The following is a 20,270-nucleotide window of genomic DNA, read 5'->3' as shown; positions in this document are numbered from 1 at the left end:
TCAGAAGAGACGTAGCAAATTGTACATAGTTATAGAGAATGATGTTTCCTTTCATGTATACCTGCCATTTATTCGTTTCACAAAAAGAATTGTAACTTATGAAGGGGATGTATTGACAACAGATCAAGAGATATAAGTAGAAGGTAACTAAGTCTTGGCTATGATAACTGCTTTTGGAATTGTGTATGTATACAGAAATTTTAGAAAAAGTCTGGGTAATGAAGTAAATTTTGAGATTGTGATGGAATAGAGAATCTCATCATAATTCCTTGAGAACTTGACTGATCTTGAAAAGCTGTTAGGAAACTGTGAAGAAGAGCAGATCCCTCAGGTATCATTAAGAAGTAGGTGAGAATGTTCCGTGTTAGTTGGTGAACTAACTTGATCTTTCTGAAACATAATTGTCCTAAAATGTTGGAAAACTGATACACAGAACCATGTTGTGTAAGATTTGGCTTTTTGTGCTAAAGTTGAGGTGTTTTCTCTTTGTGGTGTTTTGAGAAAACTCTCAGTGGTAATTAGAGGTACTATTTTACTTGTGTCCCTCATCTTCTCTGCTGTGGAAAAGAAGATATTCCTTGATCTTAGTTTCTGTTTATGGACTATGCAGTCAGTCTGCATACTGTGATAGTGACCCAAATTTCTTTTCTAGTACTGGTCACTGCTTCTGGTTTTAGCCATACCTTGTGAGAGCGCTGCATAAATCGATATTGTGATATGATTTCATGCAGAGATCTGCAGTAGGTGGTTTTTTCTCATTGCTTATTCTGGTGACATGATAAAATTTTCACTTATTTAAGGCATTTTTGTGTTTGGAAGGATAATTTAAGATGAGGGAGAGTGTTGTACTTTCATACGTACTTAATTGTTAGCCTGCTTTATGATGCTATATGATCAAACTGATTACCAGTTTTCCCAGCAGTTCTTTCTTCCTCCAGAAACATTTCTCCTCCAGAAACGCCTCTGAAACATTTCACTGATTTAAAAAAATGGAGAGTTTATGTTCTTTCAATGTGTGTGAAAATTTGGTGATGGGTAGCGAGTAGCGACACAATTTAATCTACTTGGTGAGAAAAGTTTTCAAGCTCAGCTGAAAGGTTATCTTCCAAATAGGCTGCAGTACATGCTGTCATGTGACAGTAGTTTGGTGTGTTTTGATAACCAAGAGAATAGAAAACTGAAGGTACTGTGGGCTGAGGCAGAGTAAACAACTAGTCTTGTGCTGGCTTTGCCATTCACGGAACAGCTGGCTCCTGGAGAGGGTGTGCTAATTTGATCAGAAAGGTAACAGAAGTTAAATAATCCTTTCAGTATATTAATACAGCATTTTTTGTCAGAGGATGTTCTGAAAGTCGATTCATACAAGTATTCACCCTGAGAATGAAACATAGCAATGAAATGTAATTGTGGTAGTGTGGTTGTAGTTTAGACGTAGGGTTATAATAATGTGTGTCAGCAACAAGTCCAGTGCAATTGGAGGTGGAATCCACAGGGACAGTATAGCTGAGGAGGGGCAGGTAATACTGTCTCTGTCTGTATGCCAGAGTGCGACTCTGCATAGAGCATTATGTTTCGTGGTGGACATACCATGACTAAAAAGATAAGAATGATGAACTTCAAGAAAGAAGGTTATAAGCAGTTGACAGAGATTGACTTATAAAAAGAAAACCAAATGATTTAACTTTATATAATTTTTATTAAGTGGCAAGTTTGTGTAAATAACAACCGTCACCTCACATTTGAAATGTATTTAATACCACATCCAGTGTTACATAGCATTATATGTGGGAGTAAAACTGGAAATGATGTGAAACAAAGTAAGAAGGCATGAAGATGTCTGTATTTATCTCTGTAAAAATCTTTCAGTGGAAATGATAGAAGTCCCCACCATAAGACGTAACTTAATACTAGACCAGAGAGAAGGCGAAAAAATCTTGGACTAAAAGAATGCAGGCCACTTTGGAATTGACATGCACTACTTCATACAGATATTTTTTTCTATCCTGAGAAGAGTTGTTTGCTCACAAAGGCTTAAAAGTAGCTTAAAGTCATAGCATAGGTTTTCTTGGTGAAAGGGAGTGTTCAAACATACAGGTTAGTTCCTATAGTTGTTCTCTAACAAGTGAGTGGTACTGATCTAGCTTCTGAAGAGTTACTTTAATGCTTGAAAAAAATACAACAATAGAAGTATAATATGTAATAATTTTATAGACCCTCATGATGAATTTAAACTGCTATCTTTAAAAAAACTAAAAGTACTCTTCTACCAACATAACAGATTATTAACCAACAATGTACTTGGAAATAATTCTTTCTGTAGAACTTGTATAACAATTATTTTAATGTTTATTAATTATTTTGTTATACCTTTGGAAGAGATAATAATAATGAATGAACACTTTTTATTAGAATAAGATTAGTCATTTCATCAAACTAATTTATGAGCTTGCAAACGTCTTTTAGCCCAATGTTACTGGTATTTGTTTGCTAGACTTATTCTTTTTTAGTTTTTCTGAAGTAATGTCAAATGAGCTACATTTAGATGAACTATGTTACTATGACATCTGAACTGCAGGACTTAGAATACCTTTGGTGGGTTTATTTTCTGGGTGTTTTTAATTAATTAATCTTAGAGGTCAGCGATATTAATATCTTGGGAGATTCTTACTCTTGCTAAATCTTTACTATTTCCTGTTCTGCTTCATGTTGCTGCTCGGTATACAGTGTGCTGATTCAATTTCTAGTGCCATTATATGTCATCTTGCTGTCTTTGATTCCTTAATAGTGTGTTTGCTGTTTTACTGCGTCTTTGGTGGTCAGTTAAAGCTATTTCCTGTTTTCATTTGGGTCTTGGGCTTTAGTTGCTGGTGCAGCTTTTGTTCAGTTGCTTGCTTTTTCATAGTAGCCAAATCTCAAAGCTCCGTCGAGATTTGTTCAAAGTGCCATAGTCTTTCCTTGGTTTGTTTCATCTCTTTTATACTATATCTTGGTTTTTTTCACAGCCGAGTTCTTTCACAGAATGATAATTTTTGTTGTTACAATAACTTTAATGGTACGGTATGAGAAAGCACGTGCCACTGTAACAGAACAGAGTTCTTGAACTACACGGAGACATTATTAGAGTACGCACCAGAGCAATAAGTGGCCAGGCCTCATCAGAGAAACGTTAATACTGGATTTTTAAGTGTCTGCTCTCCTCTTTTTACCCTTTCCTGTTTTCTGCAGTAGTAGATTCACTGTCTATTTCAAGGAATGGCAGGCCAGCTGTGGTGTAAGAATTACTGGAGGCAGCATGAGGTATCCTAGACATCTGACTGAAAGAACAGCCACATCAAGAACTGACGAATAAGTAGGAGGCTGAATGTTTGTAATACTCTTCTAGAATAATTGAAATAAAGAAAAGAGTTAGAATCAGAAATATGATAAGTATCTGGTTAAGAAATGCTATAAAGGGGCACTGATGCCTTCTAAATGAAAAGAAATTCATTTTGAGTCATCTGCAAGCAGAGCAGCCTGTAGTCTTTCCTTCCGTTTCCTCTCTTACGATAAGCGACCATATTTTCTGCTTGAGATGCATCCCTAGTCTCTTATCAGGTCTTATTTAAAATAGACATTATGGAAGAGTCTGTTTTGAATGAAAGAGGGGAGAGGTAAAAATAAATTATTTGATCATACTTGAATAGCTTTGTGGGTTAATAATTTGGAGTTAAGTTTCCTTTAATTATGTTACTCACATTGGCAAGTGACATTTTCCAAACCTAGAGTCCTCAAACTTCTTGGTTATGGCTGGTCATTGTTTACAGGAATGTCATAAGGAGGTTGAATTTAAATACCCCATGATTTCAAACAAACGTATATATCTGCATTTTCTATCTGTTCTGCTGAAGAAAGCTCTTTTTTCCTGGGTTACTGCTCAATGTCTAGGCTTTCCACAATTTGAGCTCCACAAGCAAGAGTCAATGATTTTATGACTAAAGAGGTAATATAGCATTATCTGGGGATGTAGCAGTGAATTAGCTATACGATCCCAACTGCAGACATGCAGTCTGTATATTTTTATAGAGATCAAGGTGCCCAGTTATTAAATTGGGAGATGCAGGAGTGTGCTGTAAATGTAATTTGTTGGTAGGTTTTGTTGATTACTATTTACAAATCAACATGTACAGTATTCTCTTTCTACTTCCTGTCTCTCTTGAGGCTTTAGTTTATTCCTGAAAGGAATTTTAGAGAGAATTCAGAGAAGAAAACTGGGGTATTAAATGTTGTTCTCATCGCAGGATCATGTGACAGTTCGGTTTAGGTCACTTGTCCTATTTTGCTTCTGGCCTATTTCTCAAGGGTGCCCATTACTGTGTTTAGAGAGTGAGCTGAACAGAATGAGGTGATATCTCAAACCTCTCCTTCTTTCTCTTTAGTCTTTGCTCAGTTTCCCATGTAGCTTTCCTTTATCAGCTGATGTCTGTACGTGAGCCATCAAGCAATAAATTTTTTGTTTAATATTAAAATATATAAAAAGTTATGCCTAGATTATTATGTTACAACTCTCTGCTCATATTTCCTCTACTGACTTCTGTGAGGGTTTTTGCAGGCATCTGGATCAACAGACTTTATTTAGATTTGGGAATTTTAAATTCTATGTAAAAGAAGACAATGAAGTTGCCATCTTATTCAGGTAAAATCTTTAGACCTTTAGCTGTCTGCTTTTTTTTTTTTGATATATTTAATCCATTCTGAATGTGATTGCTAGACGGAAAAGTAGTTATTAGTTAATTATTTTGTATATTAGGTTCCAAGTGTCTTGTATATTAGGTTCCAGTGAACCCAAATATTTGCAAAGTCATCTAGTTCATACCTTACTGTGAGAAACAAGTTGCTGTCAGAAGCAAGTCTCTGTGTGGTTGGAATTCATCTTGCTGATATGTAGTCATTCAAAAAACTAGGCATCTTATTCCGGTCAAGCGGCTAGATGATTACTGAAAGTAATGGAAAAAAATAGGCACTTCAATAGTGAATTTAATCCCATCTATCTTAAATAGCTATTTTAGGATGAGATGAATCAACCACTTGATGTGCCTGTCTCTCTTCATTTGCTACAGAGAGATCTGGAGCACTACCTTAGCATAAATTTAACTTATAGGAATTTAAAGTTAGGTGAAATTAACACCTTATATGAAATAAGTTATTAAAGATTAGATTTATTTTAGAGTTGTAGAATTGGATTTGCTACTGCTTGTGGTCACCTTCTTGCAAATACTCATTTTTCCAAGTCTCCCTTTTAATTTTAAATATTGATGCGATTTCTTGATGAGCTTATGTGGACAAAGGCACTGAATGAAGTTCATTCTGAAAGGCGTATAGCTCAATAAGCAAAATCCTTTATAGTTTTTAAGTGTTCAGATTTCTGTTCCGTAGATAAAAGGAAAAAACCTTTTTATTTTCTTGAACTGTTTGTACAGTTACAGACTTAAGGAAGTTCCTCAAAGTATTTTATAGGAAATTGCAGTTATAATTCACTGGAAAACATCTCTGGTTGGAAGGAATCAATTCTTAGAAGTATCTGTCTGATGCATGTTATGAATACCTTTTAGAATATGAGTGTTTCAGTTTTTATGTATATGGATATCACTTTGCCACAACTTACAGATAGAATTTATCTACAGTATTTCTGTTAAAACCGACAGCTTGACAATCTGCTAGATATTTTTGTATGAATAAGAGCATCAGGTGTGTGGACCATGCAGTGATGCTTGCCTTTAATAATATAAATCAAAAATCACATTGAAGGGAAATTTTATGTTGTAAGTTTCAGATTCTGGCTTATACTTCCTCTTGTTGTTTTAGACTTTGTTCCATGATATCTCTGAAGGAATAATAGGTGTAAATTAGAACTTCAATGTCTTTTTGTGTTATAAGTCTGTACGTAGCACTGGAACACTAAACTACACATTAATGATACTTTGATTTGTCCTTATAATTTCCTCAGAAGTGCATATAATAATCTTGAAAATTCAGAAGCATAAAAAAGTTGAAACAGCTGTGCACATTTTGATCTTAATTAGGTAGTTGTATTTTCATTACAGTATGAAAGGTGATACTTCATGATATTCTTCAGTAATAGTAAGACAACTGAAGGAACAAACAACCTTGCTGTAGACATCACCTTTTCTAATAGACCCTGCAAGGCTTTTTAAAATGTCCTTGAAACACGTTTTTAAAAAAGTGACTTTTTTTCAAAGAAGACTTTGAAATTGCCCAGTGGTGTCTGAGCAAGTACGCAATTGCCGTATCCGGGAATTCTCGGAGCACGTTGTTTTCCATATATTCAAACACGAGAACATTTAGATATGGATGTGTCTTGGGCAACATACTTGGTGAACATCGGTGAAATGTATTCTTCAGTTTTAAAGATACTTTTAAAAAAGACACTTATGCAATGAGGTGCTTTTTTGCTATTGGTCCATGAGATTCAGAAAGCTCTTGTTTTAAATAGCGCTAAAGTTTCATATGTGTAAAAGCAGTGAAAATATAAAGCTGTCACCAAAAAAAAGGTCTGACAGATAAATACATGAATCTTTTCTAACTGCCAGAGATGTACACTCTTGCAGAAAAAGTACAGAGTTCAAAGATGGGAGAACACTTAGTCATTTAATGTATCTTGCTGGTCTTCTGAGTGTGAACACAGAAGTCCTTGCAATAAAATTCTGTTCTTTTCAGCCGCTTTTTATGTAGGCTTTATGCTCAGAAAGAGGAGCTGAGAAGAGATATGCTGAGGCTTTTTATACATTTTCTTGGTTTAGTTATATTTTGATTGACTAAATTTTTGTTACTGGGCAAAGGGAAAAAAAAGTTTCAATTGAGCATTATGAACTAAAATTAAACTAAGAGGCTGTTTTGGCCACCTTCACAGTTTCATAGGTGCTCTAAGTTTTGCTGGGGAAAAAAGCAGGTAGGAGTGACTCTTTGCATTTAGGGATTAGGAAGAAGACCTTGTGCTCTGAACGTGCTTCTGTCTTAGATATTTAATGATTTAAGTATGAAGAAAATTTTTGTTAGGTTGGTTTTGTTTAACAAAGCAATAGGAGTATAGAAAAATAGAGTAAGCTTTTAAAAAAATGTCATTTAATTTGTATTAATATGCGATGTGGGTGAATTAGAAGTGAATTTCTGGCATTTTTTTCATGTGTTCTAGAACACTATCTTATTACACTACTAGAGGGCATAAATTTTTCAAAGTTAATATATTTGGCATCTCTAAGCAATAATGCATAATGTTAGCACACATAAAAGCTTAAAGGTTTGTAAATTCAAAGACATACAAATCAGTTGTTGAACGTTAACTGGATGTCTGTAGCTTTATTTTCAAAACTGTAAAATGAAAAACCTAAAAGGTGGAGTATTTTAGACAGAGAGACACTGAATATGTGCTGAAAGAAAGCAGTAAGTTAGTGATTTCTCTAAATTGTTGATCAACAGCAGTGGAGCTGCTGGTTTCTTACTGGAATCTTGTTTTTACACATTTCTTAGTGCTCATTAAGCTTTTGGATTTAGAGAGACTACACAACTTTACTACTATTTGCAATGAAAAGTGTCCTTCCACATCAAATCAGGCATTTTTTGGGGAAGATTTTAGTAAAAAACATAAGGGAGTTATTATCATACAGTCTGTCTATCCTGCAGTTATTAGTGGCCTGTCACTGAGCTGAGATTGATTTTGCCTCTCTATAGACTAAATTATATGAATATAGAGGAACTTTCTGGGCAGACACAGGCAATACTTGGACTAGAAAATGAAACTGTTGAGGAAAATGAAACTGTTGAGATTACACTGATGAGAGAGCAATTCTACATATGAAAGTTACCTCTCTTAGCTGACTTCACCCTTTTTAAAATTACATTCCCCACCTGGTGGCAAGACAATTTATTACATTGTAAAATTGCAAACCGAAGGTAGTAAATTTCTTCCCTACCCCCAAACATTTAAAAAAATGGTGGAAATGATGAATTTTTCTGTAGGCGTCACCAGAGGTTAAGATGCCTGAAAAGGTGCCTTTTGTGAAGAAGAAATTATATATATTTATAATATTTTACAAAAATATTTAACATAATTTTTAATAAAAATGTATACAAGTTATAAGACAATGTAATAAATTGTTATAGAATTGGTTGGCTATACATTTCAAAAGATAAAACTGTGAATGCAAAATTTTTAACTAGTGATTGAAAATCCTGTTCCAGCTTCATCACTCAAGGGATAGACAGAATATCCCCAAAAGGCTTGTGTTGAATTCTTCTTGTAGGTGAGAAATGCAAATAGCTTTCAGCAATGTTTGCAGAAGCTCTTTATTCAAACTGTCAGTTTTGTGGCTCCTATTTCTTCTTCCAGTGCTTTTAGTGGTAATTATGAAGCTATAATACTGAATGTGTATGTGTAGCTTACAGCAAACTATTCACAGAAAAAATTGTGACAAGCAGCAACTATTTTTCTTTTTTCTCTTTTGGGATGATGCTGATGGTGACCAGCTTTTTTTTTTTTTCTTTTTTCTCCTTATTTTTTTTTCCCCTCTTTCTGTGATTCAGAGAATTGATTATAAAGTAGATCTGTGGTTTTTCACACTGGTCTCCAAACACTCACAAATTATCCTGCAGTAGTTTAGTAAAATGAAAACGTGCCACCTGGTTCATAAAAATATAGAAATGGTTCCCAAACACAAACATAGCCTTGATTTTCTCAATCTTTGGACTGAAATTGGTGGTCTTGGCCCTTTTCTGAGAAAACAGACACCATGAGAGATTCTAACTTGATATAAGGCAATTTTTTTTTTTTACCATCATAACAGTCAAATGTAGAACAGGCTGCCCAGAGAGTCTGTGTAGTCTTTACCTCTGAAGGTTTTGAAGATACTGCTGGAGAAATCCCTGGTTAGCCTGGGCCAGAGAATGGCAGTCTCATTTTTATAGTGAATTGTGTCAGTTATAGGTGCAAAGATTGTGTAAATCCCTTTGATGATTTCTCACAGCAACTACAAAGGCTATCCATTGCAAGCAAGTATTATTTTATAGGTATCTTAACAAAGATATCTGGATATCTGAAGCTAATAGAAGCTGCAGAGACTCTTTCATTATTTGGGACCAAAAAAAAAAAAAAAGGTTTATCAGTATATGGCAAACTTCTTGTCTACTGTCTCTGCTACTGTCCTGTCTCCAACAGTGGCAGTAAGTCAATATCCATAAGGAAGGAAGAATGGGATAAGCCTCCAACTTTTTTCAGCTTGGGTTGCTTCCTGAACTAGATATGGTTTCTAGGCATGAGTGCTTGTATAACCACCACCAACTGCAGGAATCTCCATCAAACTTTAAATAATTAATTGGAGGAATGATAAAGACTAAAAGCAATAACTCTGTCATTGTTAAAATCTTCTACAGTGGTGTATGCTTCTTATTTATTTACTCTTTCATTATAGCCATCACCTCTTTTGGCAGTTAGTCTTGAAGAATAACTCTTATTTTACTTAACCATAACTGTCTAGTTGAAATTATGTCTCATTTGAAAATATTCCTCGTACTGTAGGATGAGATACACCAGCTTGTTCTTACACCTGTCAGAAGCACTGGGTTTAACCAATGAACACTGTACCAAGACAAGTCATGAGTGGCTTATTGAAGTTCTGTGCAGCCTGGGAAACCTTCACTGATTATGTTCCATGTAAAGTCAGCCTGATAGTGTTGACAACATTTCTTAGAAGCTTTAGAAGCTCTAGAAAATTAATGTTGTTTTGAAAACACCATTCCCTCAGCTCCCCCTTTCTTCACCCTCCAAATTCAGGACTTCTTCCTTCATTTTGGAACTTCTATCCACTCATAACTAATGTGAACATGAGCTAATCCAGTGAGAATAGTCATCTTCTGTTATAAATATGTGATAGTACTAATGTAGCAGATTCAGATTGGGACAGTCCGTTTGTAAATCTCTGTTAAAAGTATTCTTAAATAAAAACCATGACAAAATAACATCAGTGAGAAAAATTATACCTCAAAGCTTGACTGCAAAAATGCCTCTAAGGCCACGTAGAGATGATTTGGTGAAATGGTATTGGTTTACAAGTAACACAAATAATGACAAGATTTGATTTTCCTTTTTTTTAAAATCCCAATTAAAAATGCGGGGCAGTATGGAAAGCTATCCTCTGTATTTAAAATAGCTGCTTAGTTTTACAAAAGTGGTGCAGAAGAAAAAAAAAGATAACTCTTTGGATTAAGCAATGACTTAATGGAATTCAAGGCTCATTTTAAGGCTGTTGGCATAGAAGACAATAAATACAAAAGCAATGCTGATATGTTGAGCAAGAGTGAACTTTCTGTTAAATGGTTATAAAACTGTCTGTTCAAGAATGTTGAGAACTTGGAGAATTATTCTGTGGATGTATTTCTGTGTCTTTCATTTAGAAGAATTTAGTCTTGCTTATGCTATGGACATTTGTTCAGTGGAGGACTCTCCTATAATTAACAATGCTGCTGAAGTAAGCTTTTTCAGCTTGAATACGTAATTTGGAAATGAGCAGTGATTTGTAAACCTAGAGGAAAACTCTAGTGATTATCTTGAATATGTTAGCTGCAAGAACTAAATGACTAATTATATAAGTATCTGCTGCCTCTTTTAATATCATAGAATATAGCATCAGTACTGCTGCTTCTCATCAGTATGATCAGCCCTTGGAGCAATGGAAATGAAATTCTTTATCAGCTCTTAGAGTTTCTAGCTTTATGTATTTTATTTTGACACTGAATGCATTTTATGATGTGGACATCCGTTTGCTAAAAAATGAATTAACGCTGCTGTCTTGTTTCAGCCAATCAAGATCTCTTAATCTAAGAATTAAAGAAAGAATCCTGCCCTTACAAATAAACTAAAAAAAAGGTCACACCAGTGCTATGCCCTTAAATTAATTTTCAGTGTTTGTGGCTAAGGTTGATTTTGTAGGGTTTTTATGGAATAAAATTCAGAGTCTGGTTCTACTCATTCTTTCTGGTCTTGACCAGACAGTGACAGTTTATACACAGTTGTCAACTGAATTAGACAAACCATATGTACTCCCACCACCCTCCTGTTTGTGGGTGGCAGTGTACAGGAACAGAACTGGGTACTTTCTCTGCCTGGCATCCCTCAACAGGGTGGATTCAAAAGATGCAACTCAACTGCAGAACTGTTTTGCTAGTCAACAAGTACCGTACCCCACCCACATTTCTAACTAGCAGACGGTGAGGCAAGCCTGTATATCATGGTGAGGGATTTCACTACATCTCTTAAAAGTAAATGAATAATATTTGAAAATTCTATTTAAAAATCTAAATTGCAGAGTTAATTAGCCATGAAAGCATAGCATCATATAAGTATAGGATTTTATATTCTCTGTAAAACTTTAATGGTCACCTTAGATAAATATTACTTAATTGACATAATTTAAAGTACTTAAGCATGAGACAGTATTTATTCAAGGTATTGGTCATTCTAATGCTCTAAATATCAGAGACTTCTGACTAAAGACATTTGTTCTGGAACAAAAAAATCAATCAGTGCTCTGCTGCAAGTCCTAGTTTGGATTTAAAAAAAAAAAAGGATTAGATATGCATTTGGAACAAGAAGTCTTTCAGCATGAATAAGCAGACCAAATGACTTCATTAATTTTCAGCTATTGTGCATTTGTATGAAACCACGCTAAAACTAAACCCCTGTCAGCACTGGATTCTTTCTGTGATTTCCAAATCATAGTAGTAACAAACATACATTTTTCCTAGTCACCAGCCCAATGGACTGCTGTTTGCTGTGGACATCAAGCTAGGTTCATCCCTGCTGTTCATGAAAATAAGATTCTGCAGCCAGGTCATGGTTGCTTTGGTTTCTCTCTCAACTATATTCAGCTTATTCTTTCTGTGACTGCTGTGCGACTTTTTCAATAGTTACATAGATTTGGCTTGAATAATCTCAGTTTGGGATCTTAATATTATTTAGTCATTTGAAAATAATAATTTATAACTTTATGTCTCTTTATGCATGAAAATTATCACTGGACTGAAAGCTTGTAACATTCCAGTCGGATTCATTTTTCTGAATAGGAACATGCTTAGAACTTTACTAAGACAGGGGCTTTGCCTTATTGGGCACACCATATATATAAGTTGCAATACTGATGTTTGCTCTAATACACATATTTAATACATAATGAAATTTCCACAAAGTCCTCTAATGAATTACTGTCACAGTGAGGAATAAAGACAGTCTGATTACAGAAATGGTATTATGTTCTAGCACCATCTTCACATCCTGTATTCCCCTCTATGGGTATGTAATAGCAGCTGCAAAATTCAAGGAATTAGGTTTCACCCAGGAATCTGTATCTTGCTTGATCAATTTTATCAAAACTGTGTGACCTGTCAGTCTCCCTCACTTCCCCACACTGTGACCTCTGTTCTGACTTTCTGTTCTGTTAAGATCACTTAATTTATCTTTAGCATAACAGTTTATCTAAGGGACCTCATCCCATCTATTTTAAAAATCTGGTTTCTTCCCTTTGTCCATATCAGCAGCACACCTTCTAGCAATATACTTTATTCAGACTGCATCATTAATTGAATTTACACAGTACCTCTCGGCTCCAAAATAAGGCATTTTACTGAAGATATCAATAGTATAATCATGAAGTTGATATAGTGGTTCCAAATTCTAAGCTGAAAGGAAAAGGAAAACAAGTAGGTTTTGAAGTTGATTTTAGGGATGAAAGGAGTCAAGTATTTTTTATATCTCTGAATAATTACAGAGAGAAGATGCTAAGTGGAAAAAACCACATTATGTGATAATGACCTTTACTTACTGCTAGGACTTGAATATCCCTAGTAATGTAAATATTATTTTCAAGGTTTATTAAAAGCATTGAGGAAATTAAGACAAGGAAGTGAAGTCTGCTTTGTACTGAGTCAAAACTGAAATTACTGCCTTCTTCCATTTGTTTTAAACGGATTTTTGCAATGATTTTTTTTTCTGTTTTTTTTTTTTTTAATGGTCATTTGGCTGGCTATTGAGTGTCCATGTCGCATCCTCACAGGGAATACATTACAGTAGTTTTAAGAGGATGAAAATGATATAATGAGCAAAGTTTGTTTGCTCACATTAATAGCAAAGTCGTATCCATTAGCATTCTAAATACAGTAATCTTATTAAAATCTTTCTGATATCTGAATTAAAAGAGGATGTATTACATTTATTTGTTTTCTAGTCCATTTTATTGAAATGCCATCAGTGTAAACGAGTTCTGGATGCTGTAGTTCATTTGTATCCATGAAGTCCAAAGATGATATAGCATGAAATGAGTGGAAATGACAAGTGAAAAAAATATAAACAACCAGTGCTGTGAAAAGAAGTAGAAGTGGAAGAGCTATTAATTGTATTTCCTCTTAAATAATTTGGCTGCTAAAGGAAATAAATGCAACCTTTTGAACATAACAACTACCTGAAAGGAAGTTGTAGAGAGGTGGAGGTTGGTCTTTTCTCCCAAGTAACAGGTGACAGGACAAGAGGAAATGGCCTGAAGTTGCGCCAGGGGAGGTTTATACTGGATATTAGGAAAAATTTTTACACTGAAATGGTTGTGAAGCATTGGAACAGGCCGCCCAGGGAAGCGGTTGAGTCACCGTCCCTGGGGGTATTTAAAAGATGGGTAGACACAGTGCTTAGAGATATGGTTTAGTGATGGGTTTTGTCAGTGTTAGGTTGATGGTTGGACTAGGTGATCTGAAAGGTCCCTTCCAACCTAGGCAATTCTATGATTCTATAATTGTATTTGCTCCGACAATATGTTGTAGTGACTAACTAAATATTGGGTGTGGGGTTTTTTGGGGGTTTTTTTGTTTGCTTGTTTGATCATTTTTAAAGCCTACTTCTAGGTGAATTAATTTGTGGGTTGTAACACTTGTGGGTTACATTGCTTTTTACTTAGCCCTGAAGTTGTAAAGAGTGAGCCGTATGGAGAGAAGGCTGATGTCTGGGCTGCAGGATGCATCCTTTATCAGATGGCAACTCTGAACCCACCGTTTTACAGCACCAATATGCTCTCCTTGGCAACTAAGGTATTCAGGTTTGCCAGATCAACCTACCAATTATTTCTGCATGTGTTCACTAGATCCATAAGAATTTATGTTTAAGGCTATAGTAGCATAAACTGCTCTCTTGTCTGATGTGTGAATGAGCACAAGTGTTTATCATTGTATGAATTGCTATCTTGCCATTCTAATTGCAAAAATTGCTTGTAAATGTTAGTATATTATTACCTCTCAGACAACCATGTTTTTATCACTGCATTGGTGCTAACAAGCTTTAGATATATAAAATTTCTTGATGTGCTATAATGGATTTTCTATAGCCTTGAGTATTTACACCCTGGGATGTGATCATAAATAAAAAGAAATCATAGTTTTTTTGTTTTTTTTTTTTTCAAATGTTTCCCTTATTCAGATATTGTAGCCCTTTGATCTACAGTGATTATGTACATTAGTATGGATGTCTGATTGGAAGTGACATTCTGCAAGAAGATGTGTTCTAAGTTGTTTTGCAAGTTAGAGCTGATGATGTAATATTGATCAGGTTTTTTCAAGGAACAATACTTATCATATGGGATCTTCAAATAAATAATGGAATACTTTTCTTCAATTAACTGTAGGTTATTTATTTTGCAGATAGTAGGGGCTTTGTATGAACCTGTGCCAGAAGGACTCTACTCTGAAAAGGTGTCGTTTACCATTAAGAGGTAATTATCATCTAGTTTTATTTCAACATCCTGCTGAAGAGATGTTTTGTTTTGTATGTTTCCAGCAGTGGTGATGTGACAGTTTGATGACTTTAGCAACTGCCAGTATTTCTCTCTGAATATGAAATATCTTCTGATTTAAAGAAAAACGGAGGTATCTCCTTCCCCTGCTAATAATATATGCAATGTAGTTGCATATATGCATACATGCAACTAGAAAACCGATGCCAGTATAGTCAGCACATTTATCCAGCCAGAGTACACCTTATACTCAGTACTGAAGTTTAACAATACCAGTGCTGGTTAATTCCCTACACATCAATTTTTTTCCCCCATGAAAATACAGCATCTTGAGTCATTGTCAAGTGCAGTTTATGGTCACAGAAATAACCCTGTTCTAATAAGTTATTTATAGATCACTGTATGATCGCATTCATAGTTTTGAGTGTTTATTTGACTGACAGAAATATGTTTCCCACTACCTTCTAATCCTGTTAGGAGGATAGCAGAGATAACAAAGCAGAGATCACGTAGTAATGGAGGAAAAGATGAGCCTGTATTTGTTCCACTCACTCATCACATATTTCTCTTAGTTATCGTTACATCTTCCTGGTGACAATGTAATGTGTAAGGCAAAGTATAGAGCATGGATTGGTGCATTTCTATGAGATTTAGCTCCCTCGACTTTTCCATTTTAGAAAAACTCCACTTAGCACAAAAATGCTTTTTCTTTCTCACTCAAATGTTGAATTCCATTTCTAGAAAGCACTTTACTGTACAAAGACTAATGTTTTTATAGTATGTTTTATTGTACAAAAAGGCTTCTTTTATTTAAAGACCTTGACAATGAAGGACAATGGAGAGGATAGGAGCTAACAGAACTGTGTTTAAGAGGTCCTGAAACTAATTTTAATATTTTAAATACTTACAGATAGTTGTAGTTAGGATAACTGGCTTTGTTAATTCATTGTTTGCTATTTAAGAATAGTATAGTGATCTCAAATGCATCCAGAAAGTATCTTCCAGTCACATCATATCAGTATTGATATGTATTGCATTCACTTACAAATTTTAAACACATCTTTATGACTGACTTAGATAAAGTTATGTGAGTATCTGGCCCTCGGTCTTTTCCTTCTTTTCCTTCCTGATAGTGATCACAGAATCACGGAATGGTAGGGATTGGAAGGGACCTGCGGAGATCATCTAGTCCAACCCCTCTGCCAAAGCAGGGTCACCCAGAGCAGGTTGCACAGGAACGCGTCCAGGCGGGTTTTGAATGTCTCCAGAGAAAGAGACTGCACCACCTCTCTGGGCAGCCTGTTCCAGTGCTCTGCCACCCTCAAAGTAAAGAAGTTTTTCCTTATGTTCAGACAGAATTTCCTGTGTTCCAGTTTGTGCCTGTTGCCCCTTGTCCTGTCACTGGGCACCACTGAAAAGAGTCTGGCCCCATCCTCTTGACACCCGCCCTTTAGAGAAACTCTGTAATGGGAAGTTTTTGAGGGGTTTTCCGAGGCCAGCTATTGAGTTATTTATGATTGTATAAACAGGTTCACTGAAAGTGACATATCATCATGAGACCAGCTTCTATGGAGACTAACTGGTTTAAATAAATGATTGAATAGGTATTTGCATGAAAATATTAAAATTAAGTTTTCCTATCACACAAGAATTTTTCCGCTTAGTTTAATAGCAGTGGGAAGCATAAATTATGTTTTAAAAAAATGTTAATTCTCTCACTATGGGTTAATCCTTAAATGAAATACTATGTTTAGATTTTGGCTTATTCTTTGTGAGATATTTAGAAAGAATAAAGAACATTAAAGAAAAGCAGTAATAATGAGATTTTACTTATAATATAGATGAGGAAGCATTAACAGAAATGAAGAAGTTTTTTCCGAATGACTGAAGCACAACACATATTCAAAGATTCATAAATAGAAAAAATAATGTAGTGATAATGATTAGAAAAAACACTAAAAGCTTCATATTGCAACTGTAAATTTGCTTTTAATGTTACCATTATTATTATTTGGTATTGTTATTATTAAAATACAGTTTTATTGGATTAAGCTACTAAAGAAAGTTCTAGCATCATAATCATCAAAGTCTTTCAGAGTAGAACATCAATCTCCTCAGTCTTTAGTCATAAATAAATAATTTCTTTCTAGATGAATGGGAAATGGATTTAGAACTTCTCAGAAATCTTTTATAGCTGACATCGTTCTTGGAAATTTTGACCAATTTCAGGGGATTAAAATAAAAAATTAAAAAGAAAAAAATCAAATGGAACATTTCCCTAGGGTGAAAAACTTGCATCTGTTTAAAGGAAACACAAAATTCTAAGTAAAACAGATTAACAAAGTTATGAAAATTAATGAGATGAATCAATGGATTTGAGCAAATTTAAACAAAAAAAGATTAAAATCAAGAAGTTCAAGTACTGTAAAACATTTTCTCTTTTAGAAATAAAATCATCCTGTGACACTTTCTTTAAAGATGGGTGTTGGGTTAAGTGTATCTGTATGCTAGCTGGTCAGTGGTACTCTGCAGGGAAATCATAGTAAATTGTCAGGTTCACTGGAGTTAACAGATTTAAGACAGTTTATAGTACATGCAGAACTGTCCCTATCAGCTTTCAAGTCCTACACTGCATACAAAATAGTCTGAGGATCTAAAAATAGGCCTAACAGTATACTACTAGTGTTACTAAACAGCTACCTAGGGTGCCTGAAACAAGAACCACAGAACTGTAAAGTAATTTAGGTTGAAAGGGACCCGCGGAGGTCATCTAGTCTGTCTGCTCAAAGCAGATACAATTAAATCTGGTTGTTCACTTCTCATGGTCTTGTCTAGCTGAGTTCTGAATATCTCGAAGGATGGAGATCCCACAACTTCTCTGGGCCCTCTTCAGTGCTTGTCTGCCTTTGGGATTAAAATTATTATTATTAATAATAATAATAATCCCTATATCTAATCAGACTTTCCTGTATTCTAACTTGTGTCTATTGCCTCTTGCACTATCGCTATGCACCTCTAAGAAGGATCTGGCTCCGCCTTTTCTATACCCTCCCATTACATAGATAGCAATCAGATCTCTGTGTAGGTGGCCCAGGTCCCTCTGACAGCAAGCCTGGCCCCATTTATCAACTGATCCCTGCAACTTAGTGTTCACAAACCTTCTGAGAATGCACTCCATGCCATCATCTAGGTCATTAATAAAGACATTAAACAGTACTGGCCCCAATATCAGTCCCTGGATGTTGCTACTTCCAGCCACCAGCTGGACTTTGTACTGCTGATGACATCTCTTAGAGCCAGGAAGTTCAGCCAATTATCTACCTACCTTATAGACCTGTGGATATTGTGTAAAAGGCCTTGCTAAAATAAAGCTACCCACAGCATATACTGCTCTCCCCTTGTCCACAGAGCCAGTAATCTTATCATAGAGAGCAATCAGTCTAGTCAGATAGGACTGCTGTTTGGTAAATCCATCCTGGCTGTTCCCAGTCACCTTCTTGTCCTTTGTGTGCTTGGAAATTACTTCCAGGAAATTTGCTCCATTGTTTTCCTAGGGAGTGAGATGAAACTGACTGGCTGGTACCTTTCTAGATCCTTCCTCTTGCTCTTCCACTGCTCCTTTGGTGGTTATCTCTAGATTCTTCTCATTCTTTGCATTGTTTGGGGGTCTGGTCTCTGTGAAGATCTTGTCATTCTCCTGTAAACCCTCCTGACAGCACGCTCATCTCCTTCACAGCCGCTTTGTTCAGTAGTGCAGCACCTTGACCGGAGCACAGTCCCCACAAGGGAGGCTAGTGTCTCCCCCAGCCTCAGGAAGAGGCAACAAGCACTCCCTAGTGTGTCTGGGAGCACACGGTGGCAGCCCCCCATAGCAGTTCTGTCTGGGTTGGTGCCAAGGATAATTGCTCCGGCTGATACCAGAGAGACTGTGCTCTGTGGTGTGTCAACACCAAGGCTTCACAGTGTCATACTGTCCCACGCAGGCTTGAGCAGAGTGCTGGACAGCGTGACTTGGTACAGACCAGTGCAGAAATGCAGTGGTAGTAAACAGCTTTTTAGAAAGAAGTAATTAGCTTTCAGTAGAGATTTTTCTTTCTGTAGATGCTTGACTCCTGATGCAGAGGCCCGTCCAGACATAGTGGAGGTCAGCTCACTGCTGTCTGATGTGATGATGAAATACCTGGATGTTTTATCCACCTCTCATCTCATGTTGGAGAAGAAACTGGATCGGGAGAGGAGACGAACCGAGAGGTACTTCATGGAGGCTAATCGAAATGCAGTAACCTATCACCATCAGCTTTCCATTTTATCACAAGTAAGTACATGTATTGGCCTTTATTTTTTCTTATCATTGTTTGCCATATCTGAGAAAATAAGGTACAACAAAGCAGAAAATAAATCAAAATGAAAAGACCAATCCTCTTAGAACGTTTTTCCATGCAGGCTCTTTAATTTATTTTTAATGGGGTACTCATTCATTTTTTGTGGATGTGCTTATGCAGGAAAAATAACAGCATCTTAAAACCTGGTACCATTCCATGTTAGAAAATGGCATTGTTATGGAGGTACTTGCAGTTTTGATAGATTCTGATAACGTTTAATTATTACTGCACACTTGTGAATGGTTTGTGAATAGGAGAATATACACTTGGCTAAGGTGAAACAAATGGATAATCATGTGTATGATTCACGAACAATGACACCTAGAAAATGGAACCTACACAAATATAATTTTTAATTAGAGATTGCTAAATAAAGAACAGTGATGCTGATAAGGTATTTGCTCATGCTTTCTTACTGTCTGATACAGTTCTGCAGAAATGTTTCTTAAAATTCTTCCATTTGCTTCAGGCTGTGTTTTAAGCACCCTTCATGAAGGACATCAGTATTTTACATAATGAACCAAAGTTGTATATGATCTCAGAGAATTTACTTAAAAAATACAAGGACAATGTTTTTGTGTAGTAAAAGCTGACTGTGAAAATCATTGTTATGGTAATTGTGAAAAAAAAGTGATAATTTACACGGTTACTCTTGTCTGTCTGAGATTCCTTTTATCAGGGCTTCAGTAGTTTGCATGGGAGAGCCTTTTTGTAGGAAAAAGGTTTTCAGGAACACCTGGTCCTGAACTCATGGATTTTTTATTTTTTTTTTTTTATTAATACGTTCTGTGTCTTTACCTTCCTGTCCAAACACAAGACTTGTAGAATTTGTTAATAGTTTTTTTTCAGTATTTTTTTGACCTATCACTTCAAGATCATTATTTGTATCGTAACGCTTTTTCTCAATAAAAAGATGCCAAAAGCTTGAGAAAAATTTTAACAAACCACTGTAATTTGAAATAGAAGAGGTACTGAGGTGAAAGGAAGGTTTATACTTTAGTAGGTTTTATACTTTAGCAGGATTTAGACTTCAAAACAGTATGAGAAATTTTCCCTTTATTTTAAGTTTTCT

At 35.6% G+C, this 20,270-nt stretch overlaps 1 protein-coding gene across 1 annotated transcript in view; it reads left to right on the top strand.

Moving 5' to 3' along the window:
• The window catches only part of NEK10 (NIMA related kinase 10), a 93,918-nt gene that overhangs the window by 40,775 nt on the left and 32,873 nt on the right, over nucleotides 1-20,270 (top strand). Inside the window, exons 24-26 of the mRNA XM_074575073.1 lie at nucleotides 13,989-14,118; nucleotides 14,725-14,795; nucleotides 18,918-19,131. Of these exons, the coding sequence (XP_074431174.1) occupies nucleotides 13,989-14,118; nucleotides 14,725-14,795; nucleotides 18,918-19,131 (415 nt within the window). The remainder of the gene's footprint in view (nucleotides 1-13,988; nucleotides 14,119-14,724; nucleotides 14,796-18,917; nucleotides 19,132-20,270) is intronic.

Source organism: Larus michahellis, chromosome 2 (genome assembly GCF_964199755.1).
Source record: "Larus michahellis chromosome 2, bLarMic1.1, whole genome shotgun sequence".
NCBI classification, from domain to species: domain Eukaryota; kingdom Metazoa; phylum Chordata; class Aves; order Charadriiformes; family Laridae; genus Larus; species Larus michahellis.
This window is presented reverse-complemented; position numbering and strand designations above follow the sequence as displayed.